The sequence below is a fragment of the Chiloscyllium punctatum genome, chromosome 42, assembly GCF_047496795.1.
Source record: "Chiloscyllium punctatum isolate Juve2018m chromosome 42, sChiPun1.3, whole genome shotgun sequence".
NCBI lineage: Eukaryota > Metazoa > Chordata > Chondrichthyes > Orectolobiformes > Hemiscylliidae > Chiloscyllium > Chiloscyllium punctatum.
Window position 1 is genome coordinate 12,100,617 of NC_092780.1, and position 26,111 is coordinate 12,126,727.

General features: G+C 43.5%; 1 protein-coding gene across 1 annotated transcript in view; it reads right to left on the reverse strand.

The window, feature by feature from the left end:
- The window catches only part of LOC140465732 (oxysterol-binding protein-related protein 7-like), a 93,826-nt gene that overhangs the window by 43,723 nt on the left and 23,992 nt on the right, over positions 1-26,111 (reverse strand). Inside the window, exons 2-9 of the mRNA XM_072561402.1 lie at positions 18,684-18,887; positions 15,775-15,897; positions 13,134-13,187; positions 12,917-13,030; positions 10,611-10,781; positions 8,901-9,033; positions 7,194-7,297; positions 3,463-3,546 (exon numbers count right to left, since the gene is read on the reverse strand). Coding sequence (XP_072417503.1) covers positions 3,463-3,546; positions 7,194-7,297; positions 8,901-9,033; positions 10,611-10,781; positions 12,917-13,030; positions 13,134-13,187; positions 15,775-15,897; positions 18,684-18,782 — 882 coding nt within the window. The 5' untranslated portion in view covers positions 18,783-18,887. The remainder of the gene's footprint in view (positions 1-3,462; positions 3,547-7,193; positions 7,298-8,900; positions 9,034-10,610; positions 10,782-12,916; positions 13,031-13,133; positions 13,188-15,774; positions 15,898-18,683; positions 18,888-26,111) is intronic.

The following is a 26,111-nucleotide window of genomic DNA, read 5'->3' on the forward strand; positions in this document are numbered from 1 at the left end:
GAAATAGAACTGTCCCCTGCAGTAATCTATAGAACATGGAATGTAGAACGTGCACTTTCCAATGCAGAGCCTGGATGTTAAGAAACCATTCTCTCCCCGTCACCCCATAACACCAATTGGTTATTAAGTCTTTTGTTCTCTACATAAAAGATTTCTCTGTTAAACCTGCAGGCACAGTTTCCATCCTCTTGTTAGCTTTTTATGCCTCTCACTCAGCTTGGTAATAGGCCATTAGTGCTTTATTAAAATTGCTGGCAGATCATACAAAACAATAACCAAGTCTCAACTGCCAACAGCAGCATGCAACAAGTACAATCCCAAGTTTCAAAACAGAGACTTTAATTGGATTGGACCTTGACCAGAATCAACAGCTTTCTTGCACATTGGAAGTCAGTTTGCATTGCTACATGCTTCCAACCCCACTCCAATTTTCTCTCCTGAAAGTGGTGACTCTTAATTACTTCTCTGCCAAAGGGAGTCCAGTATCTATTCACATCACAACTGGTCCAATCCCGTTTTCACCTGAAGCACAGGTGAGCTCACATCTCAGGAGTCAATGGAAAATCCTCATGCACCATGTCTCATTCCTCAACATCCCTAATTCAGGAGTATTGTAGCAAATTGTTCCTAAACATTCAAAACCCAGGTTGGCCATCTAGCCTGGCCTTTCAGGTGCTTACAGTTTAAGGGAGATGGTGGCAGATTGGCAAAAGTTACCACTGAAGATGTTATCTAGTATGGTGACGAAATATCTGTAAATGAACCTTCAAGCTCAGTGAGCAAACCTACATCCAAAACCTCAACCTGAGCTACAAATCTTCTCTAAAACTTGCTATTTTACAGCAATTGATGATATGCTCATTATAGAGCCTAACTTTCAACTGCAGATTTGTTTATTAAGTTCACATTCTGCCGTTGATCATTATGGTAACTGAACCCATTCCTCAAAGCAGAAGATTGTGGATTACTAGTCTGGTGATATTGTCCTTAGACCAGTATCTTCCGCACTCCCCCACAATCCCACATTGAGGCAGCAAATTTTCTGTTAAAATAAAAATCAATACTTGCACAGAAGTTTTTAAAACAACCTTGAATCTTCCAATCACACTTCACATTCAGTGAGTTACATCTAAAATCCTAGCTACTCTCAAGACGTTGATAAACACAGGGGCTAGTTCTGCCAGGAGCAAGGTCCTGCAAACACCTAGTGGCCAGATTATCTGTTCAAAAGTTAGAGGTGAAGCCAGGAAACGTTGATGAGAAGAATCCGGAAAATTCCCCCAATTCTCCCTCAAAATACTTACCTAACATCATTTATGTTCACCTACCCTGGTAAGCTGGGCTTCAGAAAGAGCCCTAGAGTAAGAGAAAGTGAGGACTGCAGATGCTGGGGATCAGAGCCGAAAAATGTGTTGCTGGAAAAGCGCAGCAGGTCAGGCAGCATCCAAGGAGCAGGAGAATCGACGTTTCGGGCATAAGCTCTTCCTGAGTAGGCCTATCAGAAAGATGGCTCCCTCTGCACTCAAAGTGTGAGTGCACATTATATACTCGTTAATGGATGGGGTTGAACCAGGAAACCTTTAACTTGCGGCTTGAGCATCACCGCTTGAGTCATATTGGCTGACATTTTACTGCTGAACTCCTTATTTAAAAAGAATGTTTCACAAAGAACAGTTCCACAGGTTAAGCATCATGGGAGTTTCACATTATGGCAATCAGCATAAAGCAGCCATTGAGAGAGATTACATTCAGATGATCATTCCTTTCCTCAAGTTCAAACATGGGGGTTGCAATCAAACAGAGAGCCAGTGTCTCATTGTCTGCATAAATTATTTTGCTTTGTATTTTAATAAAGGCCATAAAAAAAAAGACATCCAAAGTAAATAGATTAATTCCAGAAATAGCTAGGAAATCTCAAAAGGACACATTTGCAATATCACATGGGGCTGATTCCATCCTACAATGCCCTGGAAACAATGCAATATTCTGAACTTAAATGTATTCAAAACACAATAGGACATGACTCAAGGAGTTGAGTCAGGATAGATTTATAATGATTTTAAGTTAGGCACTGATGAGAAGAAAAAAAATCCATCTTTTTAGCTATCGATTTCAAACATCTTTGATTTGGAATTACTTATTTTTTAAAATCGAATCCTATGTGTTGCACACAAGATCAGTGACCAAAGAAAACCAGTGAATTACCCCAGTTTTCCTCCTTTTTCTGAAGGCAGAGGTTCAAATGGAACGCCTCCAGATACTGAACATATATTACCCATGGTAACTCCAGTGCAGTGCCGAGGGAGTGCCTTCAGTCAAAAGATCCTTCAGATGCGAAGTCACACATGAACATTGGGACTGGATTTTATGCTTGTTGGTCTTGTTTTGGCTGGACAGGGATGTACTCATCCCCGATCCAAAAGGGTTGTGGGTTCAAGTGCCACTCAAGACTGGAACACAAAATCCAGGGAAATGTAGCAGTGTCGTACGGAGGGAGTGCTACAGCGATGCAGGTGCCACTGTTCAAATCAGGCAATAAACTATGCTCTTTCTGGTGAGGAGCTTACGCTCGAAATAGACTCTCCCGCCCCTCAGATGCTGCTTGACTGGCTATACTTTTGACTGATCTCCAGCATCTGCAGTCCTTACTTTCTCCTATGGTCTGGTTGTACTTTTAATATTAATGCAAAAGACCCAGCGAAACCTTTGGAAGGTAGTCAGGGTATTCTCAATGTCCCAGTCAATATTTAATCTTGTGTCAAGGCTTGCTCCTACTTGGAAAAGGCTGAGAGGCCGAGGAACCTGGGCCGATATTCTCTGGAGGTTAGAAGAACGAAATATGATCTAATTTGAAACAAACATTCTGAAGAGGTTTGACAGGTCAAACAGAGAGGCTAATTCCCCTTGCTAGGGAATTGAGAACATGCAGTTGGTGGGGGAGGGGGGGGGCAGTACACAGTCTCAGAGTAAAGAATGTGATCATTTAGGACCAAGATGAAAAGTTATTTTTTCACTCAAAAAAAGGAGAGACTTGACCTCACCAGTTATGAGCATCTCTGATTTGGAGCTGGATTCTTTCCCATTTTGGGTTGAGGGTGTAGTGCTGGAAAAGCACAGCAGGTCAGGCAGCATCTGAGGACAGGAGAATTGACGTTTCGGGCATAAGCCCTTTATCAGGGATAACAATTTTCAATTTTGCTCCACTCCAAGCCCAAAAGATCATGAACTTAAATGATCCTGATTATTGATGCTGCTGGGAGAACTAGGGCTCATTGACACAGTGATAGTGTCCCTACCTCTCGACCAGAACACCTGGGCTCAAGTCACAACTGCTCCAGCGTAAAGTTGCGCTCTTCTGCATTAACTTACAGACTGAGCAAAAACTGTTGCTAAAATGAGGGAACACCAGACTAATGAAAGTTGGAAGACTTTCTACAGGTAGAAATGCAAATCAAACATTACCTTTGTCTCATCTTTTGCAAAACTTTGGGTGCACCATATTTTGGAGGAGCGTTTCTCTTTCTTTGGTTTGTCAGTGAGGAAACCCTGGGCAATTCAAAAAGCAAAAGATACCATTTTAAAAATAGCAAATGCAGCAGATTGTCATAAACTAGAACAATGGTTTGAAATTGAAAAAAAATGGTGCTCAGTTCGGGAATTCCATTACATATTAATTTTGGGAACAGTGACTGAAGTGAACAATTAATGTCTCAGCTTAATACACAATGCCAAATATTGCAAATCATGAGAGAAAAGAAAAGCAAGTAGTGGTGTTAACCATACCCTGTCACAGATGGGATTCCTAAAATATGGTGTCATCTTAGAAATAAAGTTCTATTTTGATTCCTTCCAACCCCACCCCCACCCCCCTCTTCATTCTCACCCCTTTCCTTAAAGGAATACTGTTTTTGTTTTAAAATATAGGAGGAATCACACCCTAGTATTTAATTTGTTATTTATCAGTGAATACAAATACTTCCAAGGAAGGAATGTTTTGCAGTGTTCAGAAGCCAGTTATCCTCCGGTTTGTTCTTGGGCTCCATGACAGAGCCAGGGGGTCGTATTGGTCTAAAGGACTCAGAGCTGGTGGGAAGCAGGGTTTTAGCAATCTCTAAGTTGCAAAAACCTTGCACCATTTACACCATTTCCTTCCGAAGTTGCTTCCACTTTTCCACTCGACAGGAGATCCTTTTGTCTACAATTCACCGAAACGATTTTACTGCAGAACTTCCACCACTTCCTAGCCCCATATTTTATTGTATGTAACCAGTGCAGGTAGAGCAGACATTGATCTTTTCTGTGCTATATCATTCCTTAAAACTGTCCAAAACAATCCATTTAAATTTTAAGTTCCCTTTAAACTGATTTAGAAAAACGTAAAATTTCCCACAGGTTTGCTGTCAAACTATCAGCACCCTAACAAAAGATTCCTCTCTACCTTTCTCTCAGAAAGAAAAGCAAGTAATAATTCTTGGAGAGATAAGTGCTCCCTTGATGATCAATTATAATTGGAGCACTGGATTACAAACAAGCTATCTGCTTTTAATTTTAATGCAATTAATCCCAACCCAGTTGTTTCATACAATAGCCAAATTTAAAATCCCTCTTTTCTGGTTTAAATAATTTATAACCATAACTAACCTGAATTTATGATTGAAATGAGTTGCTGCATCTTCAGTCTTAACATCTACTGCCTTCTTCTGATGCAGACAAAATAAGAATAGATTTCCTCACACTGGTTTCATAATATTGCTACAGCTTTTCTTTCGAACGTCATGCAAATGCTGGCGCAGCCAACGACACCCACATCCCATAAACAAATCATTAAAATAAATTACTCCAGTTCCTTTTTATCAACACTGGTTTTATGGTGACCTTCTGTCCTCCATTCCTATTGCACCCGACTCTTTCTGATGTGCTCACTCATTGCCGCCAGCAGATTTTTGCTATCTCAGCTGAACAGCCAGTCCTTTTCAAACTGAGTTTCAGCAGGCTGACTGTGGCAGGCACCACAGTTCCGGTCCTCCCCTTGTCCAGTGTCTTCGAGGAGAAAGTGAGGACTGCAGAGGCTGGAGATCAGAGCTGAAAATGTGTTGCTGGAAAAGCGCAGCAGGTCAGGCAGCATCCAAAGAGCAGGAGAACCGACGTTTCTGGCATGAGCCCTTCTTTAGGAACGAGGAAAATGTGTCCAGCAGGCTAAGAAAAAAGGTAGGGAGGAGGGACTTAGGGGAGGGGCGTTGGAAATGCAATAGGTGGAAGGAGGTTAAGGTGAGGGTGATAGGCCGGAGTAGGGGTGGGGGCGGAGAGGTCAGGAAGAAGATTGCAGGTTAGGAAGGTGGTGCTGAGTTCGAGGGTTGGGACTTAGACAAGTTGAGGGGAGGGGAAATGAGGAAACTGGAGAAATCTGAGTTCATCCCTTGTGGTTGGAGGGTTCCTAGACGGCTCTTCCTCCAGCCATCGAGTTGCTATGGTCTGGCGATGGAGTCCAAGGACCTGTATGTCCTTGGTGGAGTGGGAGGGGGAGTTGAAGTGTTGAGCCACGGGGCGGTTGGGTTGGTTGGTCCGGGTGTCCCAGAGGTGTTCTCTGAAACGTTCTGCAAGTAGGCGGCCTGTCTCCCCAATATAGAGGAGGCCACATCGGGTGCAGCGGATGCAGTAAATGATGTGTGTGGAGGTGCAGGTGAATGTGTGGCGGATATGGAAGGATCCCTTGGGGCCTTGGAGGGAAGTAAGGGGGGAGGTGTGGGCGCAAGTTTTGCATTTCTTGCGGTTGCAGGGGAAGGTGCCAGGAGTGGAGGTTAGGTTGGTGGGGGGTGTGGACCTGACAAGGGAGTCACGGAGGGAGTGGTCTTTTCAGAACGCTGATAGGATATATTTCTCTCCCCTGTACTAGCCTCCACCACTTTCTCTGGCAGCTCATTCCGCAAGCATAGCACCCTGTGTGTGAAAACCGTTGCCCCTTAGGTCTCTTCTATATCTTTCCCCTCTCACCCTAAACCTGTGCCCTCTAGTTCTGGACTCTCCCACCCCAGGGAAAAGACCTTGTCTATTTATCCTATCCATGCCCCTCATGATTTTGTAAACCTCTAAGGTCACCCCTCAGCCTCCGACGCTCCAGGGAAAACAGCCCCAGCCTGTTCAGCATCTCCTTATAGCTCAAATCCTCCAACCCTGGCAACATCCTTGTAAATCTTTTCTGAACCCTTCATTAAAGTGATTAGAAGAGGAATCACTGGTTAATATCCCTCCTGTGCCTGGGACACAGGTGAGATTTAACATGTTTGCATAAGAACCCTCAAACCTGCTCTGCCATTCAGTTAAATCAATTCTGGAGATCAGCTTACTCTATACAGGCTGGGACCTAGAACCTTCCTGCCTTTATGTCTGAAGAAACTCAAATCTTTCACCCAGATTATGGTTTTTACATCTGTTACTGCTGAGGGGAGCATATTCCTTGCATTGAAAACACAATGTCCATAAACTAAACTGCTCAAACCAATGGCTTTTAAAAAAAAAAGTAAGTGTTTAAATAATTACTGCACGTGAACATCAACTCCATACTTTTGCTTTCCCTGTCAGTTATTAGAGTCAAACCATTCAATATTTAAGTTTCCATTTTTAAATGCAATTGCAATTTTTCACACATATCCAATCTTTGGCTCCTTATTCATAGATACCGACACCACAGCACAACACAATACCTCATTCATAAGAGTAACTGCTCTCTCCCTTGTATTCTCTACACCAAAACAAAAATTCATTCATGAAATGTGGGCACTGCTGACTGGGAAGCACAAGCCCAAGAAAGCAACGCCCTATCACTTTCCCACAGGCTTGGCAACAAAGGACGGACAACAGATGTTGGGTTTAGCCAGCAATACCTAGCCACCTTTCACCTGATGTGGTCTGCCCTGATCCACCGACTCGCAGAACTCCGAGTGGAGAGAGTGACAAAAACAGGAGGGTCATTCGGGATGGCACAGAGCACATTGAGAGCAAACAGAGGTGAAACCAACTCGACGGACAGAACTCACAAACTTCCAACCAACCCAACCCTTCAAGCACTGGCTTCACCCCCAACATGTGCCACAATCTACCAATCACACGCAAGATGTATCCAGTGAACCAGAGTGCAGGCAAGTGAGACTCAACTTTCAGAGGCTCATATCTGTGCAGTGTCATTAGTGTCATACCTGAGCATCACCAATGATGGGTGCTGAGTGAACTCGGTCCACCACCTCCAGCCTCTGCAGGAGTTTATTCAACTCTCCCAGATTGGATTGACATTCACCAAGATCTAAAAGGTTTCAGAACATAAGATTTGTAAACAAGGTGAATACGCTGTGTATGAGCACTTGTCCCCAAGACTCATGTTGAAAGCCCAAGGAATCAAAAATATTCTTTCTTGCTCCCACTTTGAGATCTGATGTTGGATGGATAAATGCTTTACTGTGGCTTTTCCTTTCACCTCTGACTGACTTCTCTCCCTCCCTGAAGACACTAAATGACTCAAATAGGTTTTTGAGAGAGCTAACATTCGTCTTAAGTGGTTTAATCCTCATTTTCAAGTCCTCACACCATGGTAACACTAGCCCCAGGACTCAGATGTCCTGCACTCATCCAGTTCTGTTCCTTGAACATTCCCAATTTTAATCACTGTCACTGGTAGGTAGCAGGTGATCAGGCTCCAAGGCTCTGAAATTTCCATCCATATCACTGCCTCTCTCTCTCTCTCTCTCTCTCTCTCTCCTCTAAGGCCAGTCTTTGCTCTTCTGGTCACCTGCCCAAATAATGCCTCATACACAGTGACTGAAATGCCTCCTAACACTCATGGGAAGAACCAGCCAACTGTTTAATTCATTTAAGTTGTGATATAAATACACTTATTGTCAATCTTCTCAAACGAGTCCAGCTGAAATCAGTAGGTTATTTGATTGTATCAGACGGTTAGATAGGGTGGACAGTGAGAGCCTTTTGCCTCGGATGATGATGATGATGACGACATCTGCCTGTGAGGGGAGCATAGCCACAAGTTGAGGGGTGACAGATTTAAGACAGAAGTTTGAGGCAGGTTCTTTACTCAGGAACGTGGTAAGGGCGTGGAATGCCCTGCCTGCGAATGTAGTTAACTCAGTCATATTTGGGGCATTTAAACACAGTCCTTACATAAAAATATGGATGATGATGGGATAATGTAGGGGGATGGACTGAGATTAGTTCACAAGTCGGCGCAACATCGAGGGCCGAAGGGCCTGTTCCGCACTGTATTGTTCTATGTTCTAATGCTTATGCTCACCATGAGTACACTGTCCAATAAAAACAAACATGGGCAGAGACGAAGTGAAGGGAACTGAACCCATTTTGTTTCTGAAAGAGACCAGCTCATACTTAACACACTCAATTATAGCCGAGAGCTTAATGTGCTGATTGAGGGGCACTGAATGAGGAAAAAGCATTTTCTCAGAGCTTATGAACTAATCGCTGTTCCTCTTTAGGCATCAATTCCAAAAAAGGTGCAGAATTGATTTAGTCTGAAGAGATATCCCTAGATATCTGCTGCCAATTACAACGTAGATCATCTACAAAAGAACATTGGACGTATGAACAGGCTGATGTCAAAGAAAACTGGGAGGTCCTGTGGGCCAGAAACCCCAGGTTCTCAACTCAGAGCTGGATGGCCACAGTACGTTCATTATGTGGCAGTGAGTGGATGGATGATCAAGCTCTCAGTCAGTCAGTCATTCCAATAAACCCCAGGAAAGTAGCAGAGTTTCCTGGTCAGCCAGTTTGTGATAGCTGCAGCACAACAGCTTCCCACGTGAAAAAGATGCCACACACATTATTGCCAGAGCCAAGCGCCATCCTCATTCCAAGAGACACGCCTACGCACACAAAATTACCTTTAGCACACTGATCCCATTCTTCAGATTGCTGTAACCACGGTGCTGTCACTGCCTGTCCAGTTACAGGGACTGAAGGAAGCCGATTGTCGTCTTTAAACATCTCTCCACTGAAGGAGCCACTCTTCTGCGCCTAAACAATTAATTAAGATGATATTGGCTCCACAGAAACAGAGAAGACTTTTTTCTTTTAAGTAACTGGGCTGCATCACCAGCTCAGATACTAACACAATCATACGATTGAGACACGTTGGACTAGTTGTGTTGTTGGCGCCTCACCTAGGTGAAGAGAGAGATAGCAGCATTCTGGCAGTGATGGGAGAAAGCCAGAGTACACATTGTCGAAACCCAATTGCCTTGAGGAGGAGGCAGTAAGCTGTGATTTTGACCTGTTGCAGTGCATCAGGTCAGTAGAGAGCTGTTAGGAAGGGATTTCCAGGATTTTTACCCAGCAGTGAAAGAACACCAGTCCACTCCAAGTCAGCACAGCAAGAGACCTGGAGGAGATCTCTCAACTGGTGATGCTCCCATTTATCTGCTGCTGCCCTTGTCCCTCAAGATTGTGGGGCAGGACGATATTGCCATAGTGCACCATGTGGATGGCACACACTGCTGCCACTTCTGCATCAACAATGGAGGGAGTGACTGTTTAAGATGGCAGTAGAGGTGCAGATCAAGCAGAGTTCTGTGTTCTATAAAGCATTTTTTCCACAATCTTGGGAAGTTCCAATGCTCCTTTAAAACTTCAGCTGCTACATCAATTGTAATGTCGGAATTAATGTTTCCGACGTCAATTGTAATGCTGTAATGTTGTAAGTCAAACAGTTTTTTGATAACATTAATTTTCCTTTTAAGTGAGGTTGGTTAACTATTGTGTCCGTCACAGCAAAAAGTAACTCAAATCACATAGCACCACATTATAGTATAGTCCAACAGGTTTATTTGGAAGCACTAGCTTCTGGAGTGCCATTTCTTCAACCACCTGATGAAGGAGCAGTACTCCAAAAAGTTAGTGCTTCCAAATAAACCTGTTGGACTATAACTTGGTGCGGTGCAACTTTCAAGTTTGTCCACCCCAGTCCAACACCAGCACCTCTAAGTCATATTTGTTATCAGATTTACCAAACAGTGAACAAGCTTAGCCGGGGACCGTGCTTAAATCCAGCAGAAACAGCTGAAGTTTTGAATTCAGACAGAAATTAAATATTAAGTTGGAACTTGGGTGTCAAGGCGGGGGAGGGGTGGGGGTGAAAAGAAGCATGTCAAGGCTTAGTCACAGTATGGGTTTGAAGGAATCTTTTAAACGGTACGGAAATTATTTCTGCTGAATGAAGGAGCAGGTGGGTCAAATGGCCTGCTTCTTACAAAAGAAACTGTTTACGACAAAGTTTCCATTTTATTCTGTGCACAGGCTATGTGAGAGTTAAAGCTGGTCTTAGCTGAGCACCATTAAGAGAGGGTGGAGTTTCTTGGTCCCTCAGACTGACCTCTCTTCCCCCCATCGAACACATTCTCTCCCCTCCCTCCATCCCCAAAAACCAACACAAGCCAATCCAGGTGTCTTTAGTCTTCAGTTGTTTCAGAAAAGCACGTCCCAGAGCAGGATTTCCACATTAGGCTATGACTGAGCTCTAGGAACGAGACCAAAATGAGAAATGGAAGATGACCTTCCCATGGGAATGGATATACCGCTACATGGCAGTGACGTACCTTGCTGCACAGAGGTAAAACAGTACTGGCTGACAGGAATTCTGCTGTCGGAGAGATGGAAAAGTTAAATCCGTTCGCTCCGTATGGAAGTTTAATGGGGTCACCTTTCTGGAACAGTCGGTGATAGCAGAGTTTGGACACCCAGGTACTGAAGACCTCCTGAGATTTTACCTGCAACAACATAAAACAATATCACGTTTATTAGTTTCATCACCTCCACCCCTGAGAGCTCGTTGATAACACAAGGTTCACTCGAGGGGTATAACACAAGAGCTAAAAACCAAGCTGCTTTGCTCCTTTGGGCTTCCTCAAGGAAACTCCATCACTGCTACTGAACAAATACAGAAAACTACACAGCAAGTCAAATATAGCTATATACGAAGTACTGTAATCGCTCCATTGGGTCACCCTTACTTCCACTTATAGGTCACAGTTTATACAGATCGGATTGTTGTAATAACGCCGTTTTATTTTTGTGCTGTTAAAGATTATGGAACAAAATGAGAAAGAGCCATTTTTAAACAAAAAGAATTATTTGAACAAGTGGTTGCAGTTTTGAAAGTAAATAACCAGAGACCCCCCTCAAACGTTGTGTAAACAACTGTCTAAACAAGCAGTAATTGAAGGTGGTTTGTGGATGATTAAGAGCAGATGGGTTGCTAGCAACAAGTTGATTGGTCTATGGACTAGTGACCAGTTATCAATGACAGACTTTTATTTGCTTGCCAACAATTGCGTGATTGTTCAGTTACCTGAGAACCAATTTGGAGCTGGGAACAAGTTACAGAGAGAACTGTTCAGTACTTCCCTAGTTTGCGAGTAGTCTTTCTATTCTCTGCAGTCAAACCTCACTTTAAACCCTAAAGGAAACAGTTTTATCTTTTATGAAACAGTTGTTATAAACTGTGACATTGACTCATCAGTTAAAGACTTTAAGAGAACCACCACTGGGTGTCTCCTACCAACTGGCGGAAGCATCCGGAGAAAGACGATTGAAACAACTGTTGGCCAGCAGCATTGTCATAGGATCATTTCAACAATAGAACGTGGGAACAAAGACTACTGAACTGTCGTTCCAATTTGTCCTCTTTGTCCTTAACCTATTTTATGGTGTCTGCCTGTGTAAACTTGTACTGTGACTCTTGTACTTTTGCCAATGACCTCAAATCTCAATCCTTCAGACACTAACTATTCAGTCACTGGAAGTAGTTTCTCCTGGTTTCCGCTCCCAAAACCTTAAATGATTCTGAACGTTTCTACAGAACCTCCTTGCAACCTTCACTGCTCAGAAAAACAGCCCCAGCTTCTTCAGCCTCTCTATGTAATCAAAGTCTCTCATCATTGGTACCAATCTGGTGAATCTCTCCTGTACCACTCCAAAACTTTGGTATTCCTCTTGAAACTTGGTGGTCCAGAACAGAACTCAATGTTCAAGGTGGAGGTTTTAAAAAGGTTTAGTATAACCTTTTTGATTTTCAATGTATCCTTCTGGTCATAAAGGCAAAGGAAAAAGTTGCACCGTAGGCACTTTTATTTTTCATTTCACCTGCTTTCAAATTTCATACATTTTCATTCAATTTTTGTCCGGGCTTACTTACTTGGTACCACAGCGTTAATTCCTTCACTTTTAGGCTGATGACAAGCAACTTTCAAGTGTCTTTGATATGATAGATAGAGAAACTGTTCCCAATGAAAGGGGATTCAAGTGGTTAGTGGGACAGGTTTTAAAACTAAATGATAAGAGAGGAAACAGTGGTGTAGTGATAATGTCAAGGGGCTAACAATCCAGAACACCTGGCTATTGTCCGAGAGACAATTTGAATCCCACCACAGCAATTTATTATAGATTTTTATTAAAGTTGATCTCAATGGTGAATATGTAATGATTTTCAACTGTAGTAAAATCCCAGCTGATTCACTATACTCTTCTGAGAAGGAAATCTACTATCCTTACCCTATCTGACCTGCACGTGATTCAAGATCAACTCCAATGTCATTTATTCTTAACTGCCCTGTGAACAATTACAGATAAGCAATGAATCCTGGCCTAGCCAGCAATGTCAACATTCTGGAAAAAAAAATTTAAAATGCCAATGCTTACACCCTTATAAAAAAAGTCTGTGGGAGGGTCAAAGTCCAATTTAACAGGAATATTAGGAAAGTCTCTGCTCAAGGAGTGTGAAACGAATGATGGCCTTGTCAGCAATGCTCACGTTCCAAGTATAAATATTAAGACAAAACCTTTCAAATTCCAACAAGTTTATGTACACACAGAGCCTTAGCAGTTTAAAACTATTATTATTTACCTTTAGATGATAGAGGTTCTCCTCTGCATCTAAGTCAATGCGTTTGGATTTCTTGTTGATGGACATCACGGAGAGCCCAATGTTGATCGAGCCACGGAGTTTCCCTCTCAGTATCTGTGACATTAATAAGAGAGTTATGGCTATAGATGCCTACACGGTTCTAAGTTATTTCAGATAAATTCCACTGTAGCAATCACACAAATGAAGAGTCACTTACATCTTGCTGAGTCTTAGCATACTTAAGAATGCCCTTTTCCAAGATAAAATACCTCTGAAAAAAAGGCAAGAAAAGAAAACTGCTAATACACACAAACTTTTTTGTTCAGATTTTCTTGATCAAAGGGGGTAACTCTTAGTGGAGTATTGCCTCTCAGATAATTTCAGCCATCCATAATCTCACCCACTTGAACATTGTGAAACTAGACAATTAGCAAATGATTAGCTATTGCACTGTGGGATGCATCATAGCCAAACCTAACCTTAGTCTCACTTATGTCACGTGTAGCAGGATTCACAAACTAATTTCTCCTGGGCATCCCACTTCTGCCCTCCATACTAGCCTGAGATAGGACCCCAGCTCCTCTACTGCAGGAGCACAGAGACTAATTATAGCAACATTTAGGGTTCTGAAGCATTTCGATAGAGTGGATGCTGAGAAATTGACACATTGCTTGGGGAAATCTGAAACATTTGGGCACAGGCTCAGGATATGTTGTTGATTATTGAGGAATTTTACTTCACTCAACGAGTTCACTTACAGAACTCTAGATCCAGAGGACTGCGGATGAGATAGGATAAATGGACAAGGTCTTTTCCCTGGGGTGGGGGAAGTCCAGAACTAGACAGCATAGGTTTAGGGTGAGGGAAAGATATATAAAGGGACCTAAGGAACAACTTTTTCTGCACAGTGTGGTTCACGTATGGAGTGAGCTGCCAGAGGAAGTGGTGGAGGCTGGTACATTTACAGCAAATTCATCTGGATGGATTTATAAATAGGAATGGAAGGGTTGAGAGGAACATGGGCCAAGTGCTGGCAAACAGAACTAGATTAGGTCAAGACATCTGGTCGGCACAGACAAGTTGGACTGAAGGGTCTGTTTCTGTGCTGTACATCTCTGACTCGATTTACAGGAATCAAGGGATGCGTGGAAAGGGCAGAAAGGAATTAAACCCAGAGAGATTAACCATGAGCATATTAGAGAGTGAAGCAGACAGGAGGGCTTCAGTGATCCTACCCCTGGTCCTAATTAGTCACATTCAACTCCAGCTCTTGGTCCAGCTGAAGACAGCCAACTTATCAGAGATAAAAGCTGGATATTTCCCGGTCTCGCTTCACAATGCAGTATGTTGGTCATTGATTCAATCAGTCTGCCTGTGTGACCTTCAATCGGTGTGCATGGCATAGAGGCGGAAGGAAGATCTCTTCAGTATATAATTCACAACTCCCCAAAAGTGAGTGAGTTATGTGGAGAGGCTGAATAGGCTGGGACTTCTCTTTCACTAGTGTGTAGAAATTCATAAAATTTATAGAAATTTATAAAACCACGAGGGGTACAGACTAGGTGAATGGCAGGTGTCTTTTCCCTCGGGTGGAGGATTAAGACTAGGCGCATATTGAAGGCAAGAGAAGATTTTTAAAAAAAAAGACATGGGGGCATGTATTTTTTAAAAACAGAGTGGGTTGTGTGTGAAATTAACTTCACAAGAAGTGGTGGATACTGTTACAGTTAAAACGTTTGAGAGATATTTAGATAAGTACATGAATAAGAAATGTTTGGAAGGATATGGGCCAAATTGGCGGGATTAATTTAGTTTGGGATTATATCCAGCACAGACTGGTTGGACTGAAGAGCCACAATGAAGAGTCTGTTTCTCGATGAGCTTCTTTTCTGATTGCTAAAGATATCCTGAACAGCAGGATTTTACAAAAAGAAAATTAAAATGTAAAATAACAGTGCACAGGAGAAGGGGGATAGGGGCAGCTCATTGGCTAAAGTGATGCAGTCTAATTTGTATTTAGTAGATTCAAAGCAAAACCCATCACAGATGTTCACTTGTAACTGCTCTCCCAGGAGTTTGACTGATCCCCACCTGCAATATTAAAGAACCATACTACAATGAGCTGATGAAAAAGAAATGCTGGAAGAGAAATTCCACCAAAAAAAAAAAAAAATCCCTTCAGTATTGCTTTGCTATCACTAGCATTAGAGAAACCTCAAGCCCAGGTTACTACTGTCACTGCATGCACCCATAGCAATGTTACTGTAATAAAATGCTCTAAGGCATTTTGCAGGAGTGACATTAATATTTTCTTACATGGCCTGGTGTCAAATTTTAGAGTTGATAATCCAAAGCTTTGTCAAAGAGGTTGGTTCTAAGGAGTGTCTTAAAAAAGAGAAACAAGGGATAGAGATGTGGAGGGAGAGAATTCCAGTTAAGCGCTTTAGGCCTCTGAAGGCATGATCACCAAACGGTGTAACAACTAAAATCAAAATGTTCAAGGCATCAGCGTGAGATGAATGCAAATATCTGATAACTGTGGAGGTGAAAGAACACAGGAAAGGAGTCAAAGTTAAGGATGAGAGTTTTAAACTTGGCACATTGATTAACTGGGTGCCAGTGAGCTCTGAGGTGAAAAAGACTTACTACTATGGAAAGCAGATTTTTGGATGACCTCACGTTTATGGGAGCAGAACATTGGAGACTGACCAGAAATCATAGTCTTACTGAAGAGAGCAAGAACACATAAACTAGTAACGAGTGTGAGAGGACAGCTCAAATTTTAAAACCTGAAGTAGGTAGATGGGGACTAAAGAGTTTAGCAGAAAACCCTTTGGAAGAAAAACATTGACACAAACCTTGTGCCAGCCTTTCAGAGGCCATTTCCTCTTCTTCAGCAGGTATCCTTCTTGCCTCTCTAGATCCAGAGATGCACGACTGTTACCCAGTGGCTCCTCCATCACCTCCCAGTTCTCAGAGTTCTTAACCAGAGGAGAAAACAATAGTTGGTGGGAGACAATGGTTGGCACGTTACTTTTGGTACATTTCCCTAACCTGCCTGAAAGCCTCGGCTGCTTCATTTCCTCTTATTTCAAGAATTTCTTCATCAACTGAATAAAACACAAAAAAAAATCAATCAAGATTGGCAGTGTTTACTGGGCTGAAATTTAAACCAACAAACGAAATTCTGAGAATGTTTCAATGACACTGAATTTAAACAAGCTGGTAAGTATCTGCTATATAAACAATGCTGTGGAAAGTGAACACTAACAAATGCAAGCAGGCTCTCCTAATGGGCCTGCAGCTACTGCTGTGATGTTCCCCTGGCTGAGCAGTTACTAACATTCTTCATTGCTGCACACACATCCAAAACACTGGTATCACCCCAAGTCCAACAGTAAAACCTTCCCATTCTGAACAGAACCATCGGGCCATTTATCTGCTGCTCAGTCCTACCCTAACACTGGAGATAAAGAAAGGTACATCCCACTGAATCATCATAGAATCCCTACAGTGCGGAGGTGAGCCATTCTACCTGTCGTGTCCACACCTACAATCCAATGAACATCCCAGCCCCCACACGCAACACCCCCTGCCACCCCTGCCACCCCATCACTGTAACCCTGCATTTCATTAGTTTAATCCATGTAACCTACACGTCCCTGAACACTATTGGCAATTTAACATGGCCAATCCACCCTAACCTGCACATCTTTGGACAGTGGGAGGAAACCCACGCAGACATGAGCAGAATGTAGAAACTCCACACAGACAGACAGTCGCTTGAGGGTGGGAATTGAACCTGGGTCCCTGGCACGGTGAGGCAGCAGTGCTAACCACTGAGCCATAATTAAGAGAAATTGAAGCCTCTATAATCTTGACACTGTGCTCAGTTTGGAGTGGTTTCTGCAAGGGCTTTTGCCCAAAACATCGATTCTCCTGCTCCTCGGATGCAGCCTCACCTGCTGTGCTTTCCCAGCACCACTCTAATCGCCAGCATCTGCAGTCCTCACTTTCGCCCGAGCACAGAGTCAACCTCATTCTAGTTCTTTTCTAACCAACCTGTTATTACACACCTCTGGAGGTGGTGCGACCAGAACACAGACCTCCTGGCTCAGATGTAGCTTCACTGCCACTGCAACTCAAGAGGCCCTCTAGAACTCATCCCACATTTGTCTTCAAGACATAGAAATTGCTGTGGGAGCCCATTAGTTACCACATGAGCAGCAAGCCCCATTCTAACAGAACAGTTCCTTTGTGAGATATGAATGCCGCTGACATGATTAGCTCACTCGGCCATCTCAGAGGACAAATAAGAATCCATTGCATTGCTGTTGGCGTGGATTCATATGTGGGCCAGGTCAGGTCAGGACATTCCATTTCCTTCTCCAAAACAGCACGACTGAACCAGATGGGTTTTTTTTTAAAAACAACAATTGATGCTTTTGTGCTCACCGTGACTGTTGGAAGATGGCGTGCAATTCTGGTCTCCTTCCTATCGGAAAGACGTTGTGAAACTTGAAAGGGTTCAGGAAAGATTTATAAGGGTGTTGCCAGGGTTGGAGGATTTGAGCTATAGGGAGAGGCTGAACAGGCTGGGGCTGTTTTCCCTGGAGCATCAGAGGCTGAGGGGTGACCTTATAGAGGTTTACAAAATCATGAGGGGCATGGATAGGGTAAATAGGCAAAGTCTTTTCCCTGGGGCTGGGGAGTCCAGAACTAGAGGGCATAGGTTTAGGGTGAGAGGGGGGGAAAAAGATATAAAAGAGACCTACAGGCAACTTTTTCACACAGAGGGTGGCACGTGTATGGAATGAGCTGCCAGAGGAAGTGGAGGAGGCTGGTACAGTTGCAACATTTAAGAGGCATTTGGATGGGTATATGAATAGGAAGGGTTTGGAGGGATATGGGCCAGGTGCCAGCTGGTGGGACTAGATTGGGTTGGGATATCTGGTCGGCATGGACAGATTGGACCGAAGGGTCTGTTTCCATGCTGCACATCTCTATGACAGGGATCAACTTTAAACTCCAGATTGGCTTTAAAATTCCACCAGTTGCTGTGGTGGGATTTGAACCAATGACCCCAGCATTTGGTCTGGTCCTTGGGTTTATAGGTCCAGTGATGTTACCTATATGCTACCATCTCTCCTTTGGAGAACAAGCAATAGGTTCAATTCTAATTATACCTCCAATCCAAAAAGGCAACATACTGCACTAGGAAAAAAAAAAAAAGAGTGCACATATCCAGCAGCATCCAATGTTTGCATATCCTCTATCCTACAATCCAAATCGTTCCAATAACAACCAGTGAATTAAACTAGCCCAATCCTTCACACTGTGATCATAGGTAATGAAATCGAAGTAAACACTATTACAAAATGTTTTCATAAGTTAAAAGAATCAATATTTAGAGAAAACGCTGGAGATAGGGTTATCATAAACCAGAGAGATCACTTAGCATTTCAAGTAGAAAATCTTTACTAGAAACAAATTCAGGCGAAAAGTTCCTCGTCCAACTGTTTAACCACTTATCTCTTTTCAGATTTTGTAGCTCAAGCATTTTCAGTTTCTGTTTACAGCAACTGGGTTTTTTGCTTTCTTCTTTTTGTCCGAAAAGTCAAAAAAATGCATCCACGTCAAATAAACAAAGATAAATCTCAGTCATGGAGGTTGACGGCACTGAAGGAAAAAAGAAACGTTCTTCGGCCCATCGAGCCTATTACCTGGAAGAATAAAAGGGTACAGGAAGGTTAAGAGACCACCTTACCTGCCGAGTGTTGGTGGGTTTCGATGAGGCATTGCTGCTGCTTCTCGTCAAAGTGGATGTTTTTTGGGGCGGAGGGAACACCTTGTCATCACCATTCATGGCTGCTTGGCATTCAAACACCCACACAATCTAGCACCCACAGACTAGAGACACTTGGAGAGGTTGCACTCGGTTCATGTTCATACATTTGGATGCAGTCAATTCCTAAGTAAAATTAAAAAAAAACAAACAAAAAACAAAACCAGTCAAGATTTATTCCAACACTTGCCTTGGAAGCAAAAGGCAAGAACTACATTTTGCTGGAATGTCCTCAGTTTGTGTCCTTAACCTACAAAGAGCTTACACAGACACAAACTATTCTGCCCAGTGTTTATGTACCACATAAGGCTGCTCCCATTCTCTTTGTGGTTCTATTCCCTTATCCATTAACTCGTAATCACTATTTACCCAATCACTTTCTACAACAGCACGTTTCATATTCTCATGGTTTCACACACAGCCTCCTAAATTCAATCTTGAATTTATTAGTAATTATCCTACATTTAGATTAGATTAGATTAGATTCCCTACAGTATGGAAACAAGCCCTTCAGCCCAACAAGTCCACACTGACCTTCCGAAGAGTAACCCACTCAGGCCCATTCCCCTACCCTAACACTATGGGCAATTTAGCATGGCCAATTCACCTGACCTGCTCATCTTTTGGATTGTGGGAGGAAACGGCGAGAACGTGCAAACTCCACACAGACAGTCGCTCAAGGCTGGAATCGAACCCGGCTCCCTGGTACTGTGAGGCAGCAGTGCTAACCACTGAGCCACCGTGCCTTGTTGTGATCTCTCCCACTATTGGAAATATGTTAGAGTTCTAGCTATCCCATTATCTATCAGGCTCTCCCCCTTCTATAGAAAAACTTCCCAGCATATTCGAACCAAACCAGCTACTGAATGCTGGAGGTTAAAACGAACAGTAATTACATGACAGTATGAAATGCTGATGCAGTACTACTGTTATCATTAGATTTGTTCAAGGTAGTTAATGTTGAATTCAAAGCAAGCTGACAGCTAAAAAGGTCTGGATAATGCAGTGACTTAGACATTTATTTCCTAGACTAGGTTGCAGGGTGGTCCATATCGACAGCTGTAGCTATTGGTTGCAAGGATCTAGCGTGATAGGACTTCAGCTGTTTCCAAAGCAGTTGTGAGGGATGCATAGTACAACAGGGCACAGTTCACTGACATTTGCCCAGGCAGCACAGGGTATAGTAGCAGGCACTCAGTTGTTAATGGGATATACACAACCTTCATTAAAGCAAGTCTTTTGGTTATTATCCCCCAGTATCATTTGTGAAATGATTTGTTGTCTGATGTTCTACTGACACAAACAGCAACTGATGGAGATATTGAGGCACGGAACTATGAGAGAAATAGGTACAAACAGCTTCAGGAAGGGAAAGCAGAGAATTTAAGGAAGGAAAATGGAAGATGCTTCTGGATGTCATAATTAGTGATTATAATATCAGGCTGGTTTCCATCCCCACGTGCTGTCCAGGCTGACTTTGCTCTATACAACACGGTCAGGCAAACGGCAAGGTAAACCTACCTACATAAATCTGGCTCTGTAGAGGGTTGACCTGATCCTTTATATAGCATCGTCCATGTCAAAAATCAAAGGAAAACGCATTTCTTTTCATTGCAGCTGGATCTTTTAAAAGTTGGGAGACGTGTCATGTTGCGAGCCAGCTGACTTGCATCTCAAGGACACATTCCTTCTCAGGAAGTCATGGTAACTGGCAGCATGACCAAACCAGGTCAGCTGGACTCCTCTAAGCCAGGAGCTCAGCCAAGTTCATAAATCAAAAAGAAAGATCACCCGCTTGACGGATTACCTTCCACGCCGACTTCTAGTACCGTACTTTCACCTTGATGTTCAGGATGGTTGCTAACTCTCACGGAACAGGTACCGTCACACAATACCACATGCTTTTACTGAATTCAAAGTAAATTCCAAGCTCATTACAGTAGAGCTCACAAGAAACCTTTGATTGTCCTTTAGATTTCACACTGCAATCCCTGATTGGTTGGGAAGGGGGTGGGTTCTCCTCAGAAATTCCTGCCATCTAGTACCAAGAGCAGCCCCTGGGGTTATTTGCTTTCTCTTTGTGTTAATAATTCAGGCAGTTATAAGAAATTGTCTCAGAAGCCAGTCACAAACTGACCATGCCTTTGTACTCAAATACATTAAACCATCTACACAGTATATACACAGACAGGCAGACACAGAACATTGTAGTCACCTTACAAGGGCTTGATTTTGTCACTTTGAAGTTGCAGTCAAGTCAGTAATCAAGCCAAACTGCACAGAATTACCTCCTGTGAGAGTGTTCTCTGCTGTAACTAAATAAAATCACTGTGCAACAGAGAACAGCATATCTGCATCACAGAGGATCGTGAATTATTTTGAACACTCTCTCACCTGGATGCATGATGGTCAGTTTCCACACTCTCTCCGCCCTGAGCTCCCCAACACCTCTCCCCTCCCCCCCCCCTCCCCCCCAGTGAACTGAGAAACCCTTAAAGTAATCCAAGCAGACCCTCTTGTGCCAGTTCACCATCAGTACTCAAATGACCTGCCAACTCTAGTAGGCATTCCTTCCAGACATCTTGGGACTCTTGGACACACACCTTTCGTGAAGTTATATCCCTTCAAAACAGCGCAGTTGGACCAAGCAGACCAGACTTGGAGAGTAAAAGAAACATACAACAAGGTGGGGAGGATAGAGGGAGCAGAGTGTGTACGTGCGCATGCATGAGGGGGGTGGCATAAAAGGGGAAGAGGGAATATGAACACACACATTGGAGTATAAAGTTTCACAGTGCTCAAGTGTCACATGGCGTGGAGTCACATGATATTTCATACCTACCATTTTAAAGAAAAAATGCTCAAGTTCCAGAAAATGCTTCCAACTCCACCCTCCAGCATTTGGTAAACCTGCAACTAATTTACACCCAGCACAGCTGTTCTCCCCCCCTCTAAATATTTTATTGACCCAACGGTAACAGCAGAAACAACCTTTTGTATTTCAGTCCTTTATTTGCAGGGATCAGAGTTGCACTGCTGGCTGATTGAACAAATTCCTGCTCGAGTGAGCATCAAGCAGCTATGAATCACACAATGTCAGCAACTTAGGCCAAAAATAAACTCGCATTTTCATCCGGAACTTCTCTCGTCTTCCAAAGGCAGAGAGAGAGAGAGAGAGAGAGAGAGAGAGAGAGAGAGAGAGAGAGAGAGAGAGAGAGAGAGAGAGAGAGAGAGAGAGAGAGAGAGAGAGAGAGAGAGAGAGAGAGAGAGAGAGAGAGAGAGAGAGAGAGAGAGAGAGAGAGAGAGAGAGAGAGAGAGAGAGCTGCAATTCGATTGTTACTTTTCATGTGCTATATCAGACAGAAGGAAAGCTAGCGATCAGTTTGACAACTGTGAACAATACCACACCTTCACCAATGCTCGATGTAGCTGCATTCCTCAGCAGAAACCATGAGATATCAAATCAAGAACAGGCAGCTGACACAAAGGGCTTATGCCCGAAAAGTCGATTCTCCTGCTCCTCAAATGCTGCCTGACTTGCTATGCTTTCCCAACAGCACACACTCGACACCAAACTCAGTCAGTCAGTCAGTCAGTCAATCGAAGAACAGCTAATTATGTAGTTTTGGGCTAAGTAAACCTGGAGTGGCAACAGTTCGAATAATCCAGTTGTTGGATCTGCACCCAAATGGGTGCTACTCACTTTGCCAAATTGGCAAACATTTGCAGGTCTCCCCCAAATGAAAGCAGCTCAAAAGCATGAATACAGCTTCCTAGGAGGGCCATTTGTAATTATTATAAAGATATCAGCCAGGTGGAACTCAGAATGAGTTCCCTGACTTGTCCAGGTCAACAGCCCCAATCAAGGAGCCATGGCTGACACAAACCGGAGTATCAGGAGGTTCTATTCACTCAGAGCTGGCACTGGAGGGCTCTGTGTAAATAAAGAGTGACTTGGTGACAGGATACAGGTCTCTGTGGAGTTATTTCACCGTTCGAACTAGAACTTGTTCTGTCATGATTAACTCCAGAATGTCTGACACCTTTACAGTTTTATAGGTTCCAAAAAAATTCACATTGAGTCAAAGTCAATTAGTAATGAGCTTGTCAAATCAGATGGGGGTGGGGGTGGAGGTGGAGGGAAGAATTGAGAATCAGCCCACACTGCTACCCGCTGCACCTCCCACCCCATCCGACCCAGGTGAACCCAGTACAAGCCTGAGCATCTGTTGCACGGTCAGAAACATAGTCTCTCTGGTAACATCAATCTTGAGTCATTTACTTGTCCAGCAGAAGGAGAATAATGTTATGTGATCTCCTAAGAGCAAGAAGATGGATCCAGACTAATCCACATGATTTTAACAAACATTTCTTCATACATGTGGTTTATCTCCTTCATTTTCAAATTCCTCTTTCCCCTCCCTATCTCTGCAATCTCCTCCAGAACCCCCTCAAAATTACTGAGCCCCTCAAATTTCTCTTCTGTCACCAATTTTAGTTACTCCATCACTGCTTACATTACTTGGAGCTGCTGATGTTCCAAGCTCTGGGCTATATCCCATCCACTTACCGTATTTCTTCAAGATGTTACTTCAAACCTCCTTCATTGTCCAAGCTTTTGGTCACATCCCTCCGTACTTGGGAAACACGCACCAAACAACAACACTGCCTTGTGACCAACCACTTCAACTCCTCCAAAAGACATGACACTCCTGAGTCTCTAGATTAGATTACTTACAGTGTGGAAACAGGCCCTTTGGCCCAACACGTCCACACCGCCCTGCCGAAGCGCAACCCACCCATACATCTACCCCTTACCTAACACTACAGGCAATTTAGCATGGCCAATTCACCTGACCTGCACATCTTTGGACTGTGGGAGGAAACCGGAGCACCCGGAGGAAACCCACGCAGACACGGGGAGAACATGCAAACTCCACACAGTCAGTCGCCTGAGGCGGGAATTGAACCCGGGTCTCTGGCGCTGTGAGGCAGCAGTGCTAACCACTGTGCCACCGTGCCTCCTCCACTGCCAAATCAAATCCTTCTCCTACCAGGTGGAGAGAGGATGCCTCATCTTCCACCTTGTGACCCTTCAACCACACAGTATCAACATCAACTTCACTAGTTTCCCAATCTCTCCTCCCCTCACCTCATCCTAGATCCAACCCTCCAACTCAGCACCACCCTACTGGTCCATCTTCCTTCCCACCTAACCACTCCACCGACCTAACACAATTACACCTCCCCCCCCCCCCCCCCGGCATCGTCTTCCAAGCTACCTTTCTCCCAGCCCCACCCTATTTAACCTCAGCCCCCTTCTCCCTCACCACATTCCTGATGAAGGGCTTATGCCAGAAATGTCGATTCTTCTGCTCCTTGGATGCTGTCTGACCTGCTGTGCTTTTCCAGCACCACACTGACTCCCTCTACACTTTGTTTTGTAAAGCTCCTGTGAAGTGGCTTGGGAAGTTTCATTACATTAAAAAGCATTGTATAATTGTTGCTTTAAATATACAACATTCCTATGCTTGCTGTCAAATCCCTTCATTTTGCCCCATCTCAGTAATTACCCAGACTCTAATTCTAGCCTCTAGTGCATTCCTAATTTTCCACTCTCAGTCGTTAGCGGCCAAGTCTAGACCTTAAGCTGTAATTGCATTAAACTTCCATCTCCATTTCCTGCATTCAGACTTTCCTTAAAACAGATTCCTATGGTCACATGGCTAGTGGGACTCAGTGTCAAACCCTTCTCTGACAACTTTCATTCCTATGAAATGGTTTGGGACACAATACTGTAGACTCAGGAGCAGTTGTAGGTCATTCAGCCCATTGAGTCAGCTCCACCATTCAATGAGCTCATAGTTATTGAAGCCAGTGGTGATGTGGTGGTAAACCTTGCTGGATTAGTGATCCAAAGCTAAAGCCCTAGCAAGACACATTCAAATCTCATGAAGGCAGGTAGTAGATTTTAAATTCAATTACTAAATCTGAAATGCAAACCTAGTCTCAGTAATAAATGACTATCAAGCAAAAAAACTTGACCTACTCTTGGGAAATAAGGCAGGACAGATGACCGAGGTATCAGTGGGGGAGCACTTTGGGGCCAGCGACCATAATTCTATTAGATTTAAAATAGTGATGGAAGAGGATAGACCAGATCTAAAAGTTGAAGTTCTAAATTGGAGAAAGGCCAATTTTGACGGTATTAGGCAAGAACTTTTGAAAGCTGATTGGGGGCAGACGTTTGCAGGTAAAGGGATGGCTGGAAAATGGGAAGCCTTCAGAAATGAGTTAACGAGAATTCAGAGACAGTATATTCCTGTTAGGGTGAAAGGGAAGACTGGTAGGTACAGGGAATGATGGATAACTAAAGAAAAGGTTAAGAAAAAGAAGGAAGCACATGTAAGGTATAGACAGGATAGATTGAGTGAATCCTTAGAAGAGTATAAAGGAAGTAGGAGTATGTTTCAGAGTGAAATCAGGAGAGCAAAAAGGGGACATGAGATAGCTTTGGCAAATAGAATTATCAGAGAATCCAAATCTTAGCAGGACTGATACACTTAATGGTAAGGTCCTGGGGAGTGTTGCTGAACAAAGAGACCTTGGAGTGCAGGTTCATAGCTCCTTGAAAGTGGAGTCAGAGATAGATAGGATAGTGAAGAAGGCGTTTGGTATGCTTTCCTTTATTGGTCAGAGTATGGAGTACAGGAGTTGGGAGGTCAAGTTGCAGTTGTACAGGACATTGCGTGCAATTCTGGTCTCCTTCCTATTGGAAAGATGTTGTGAAACTTGAAAGGGTTCAGAAATGGGCTGCACAGTGGTTAGCACTGCTGCCTCAGTGCCAGAGACCCAGGTTCGATTCCTGCCTCGGGCAACTGTGTGTGGAGTTTGCACATTCTCCCTGTGTCTGCGTGGGTTTCCTCCAGGTGCTCCGATTTCCTCCCACAGTCTAAAGATGTGCAGGTTAGGTGAATTGGCCATGCTAAATTGCCCATAGTGTTAGGTGAAGGGGTAAATGTAGGGGATGGGTCTGGGTGGGTTGCTCTTTGGAGGGTCAGCGTGGACTTGTTGGGCTGAAGGACCTGTTTCCACACAGTAATTTAATCTAAGCAAAAAGATTTACAAGGATGTTGCCAGGGTTGAAGGATTTGAGCTATAGGGAGATGCTGAACAGGCTGGGGCTGTTTTCCCTGAAGTGTCGGAGGCTGAGGGGTGACCTTATAGAGGTTTACAAAATTATGAGGGGCATGGATAGGATAAATAGACAAAGTCTTTTCCCTGGGGTTGGGGAGTCCAGAACAAGAGGACATAGGTTTAGGGTGAGAGGGGAAAGATATAAAAGAGACC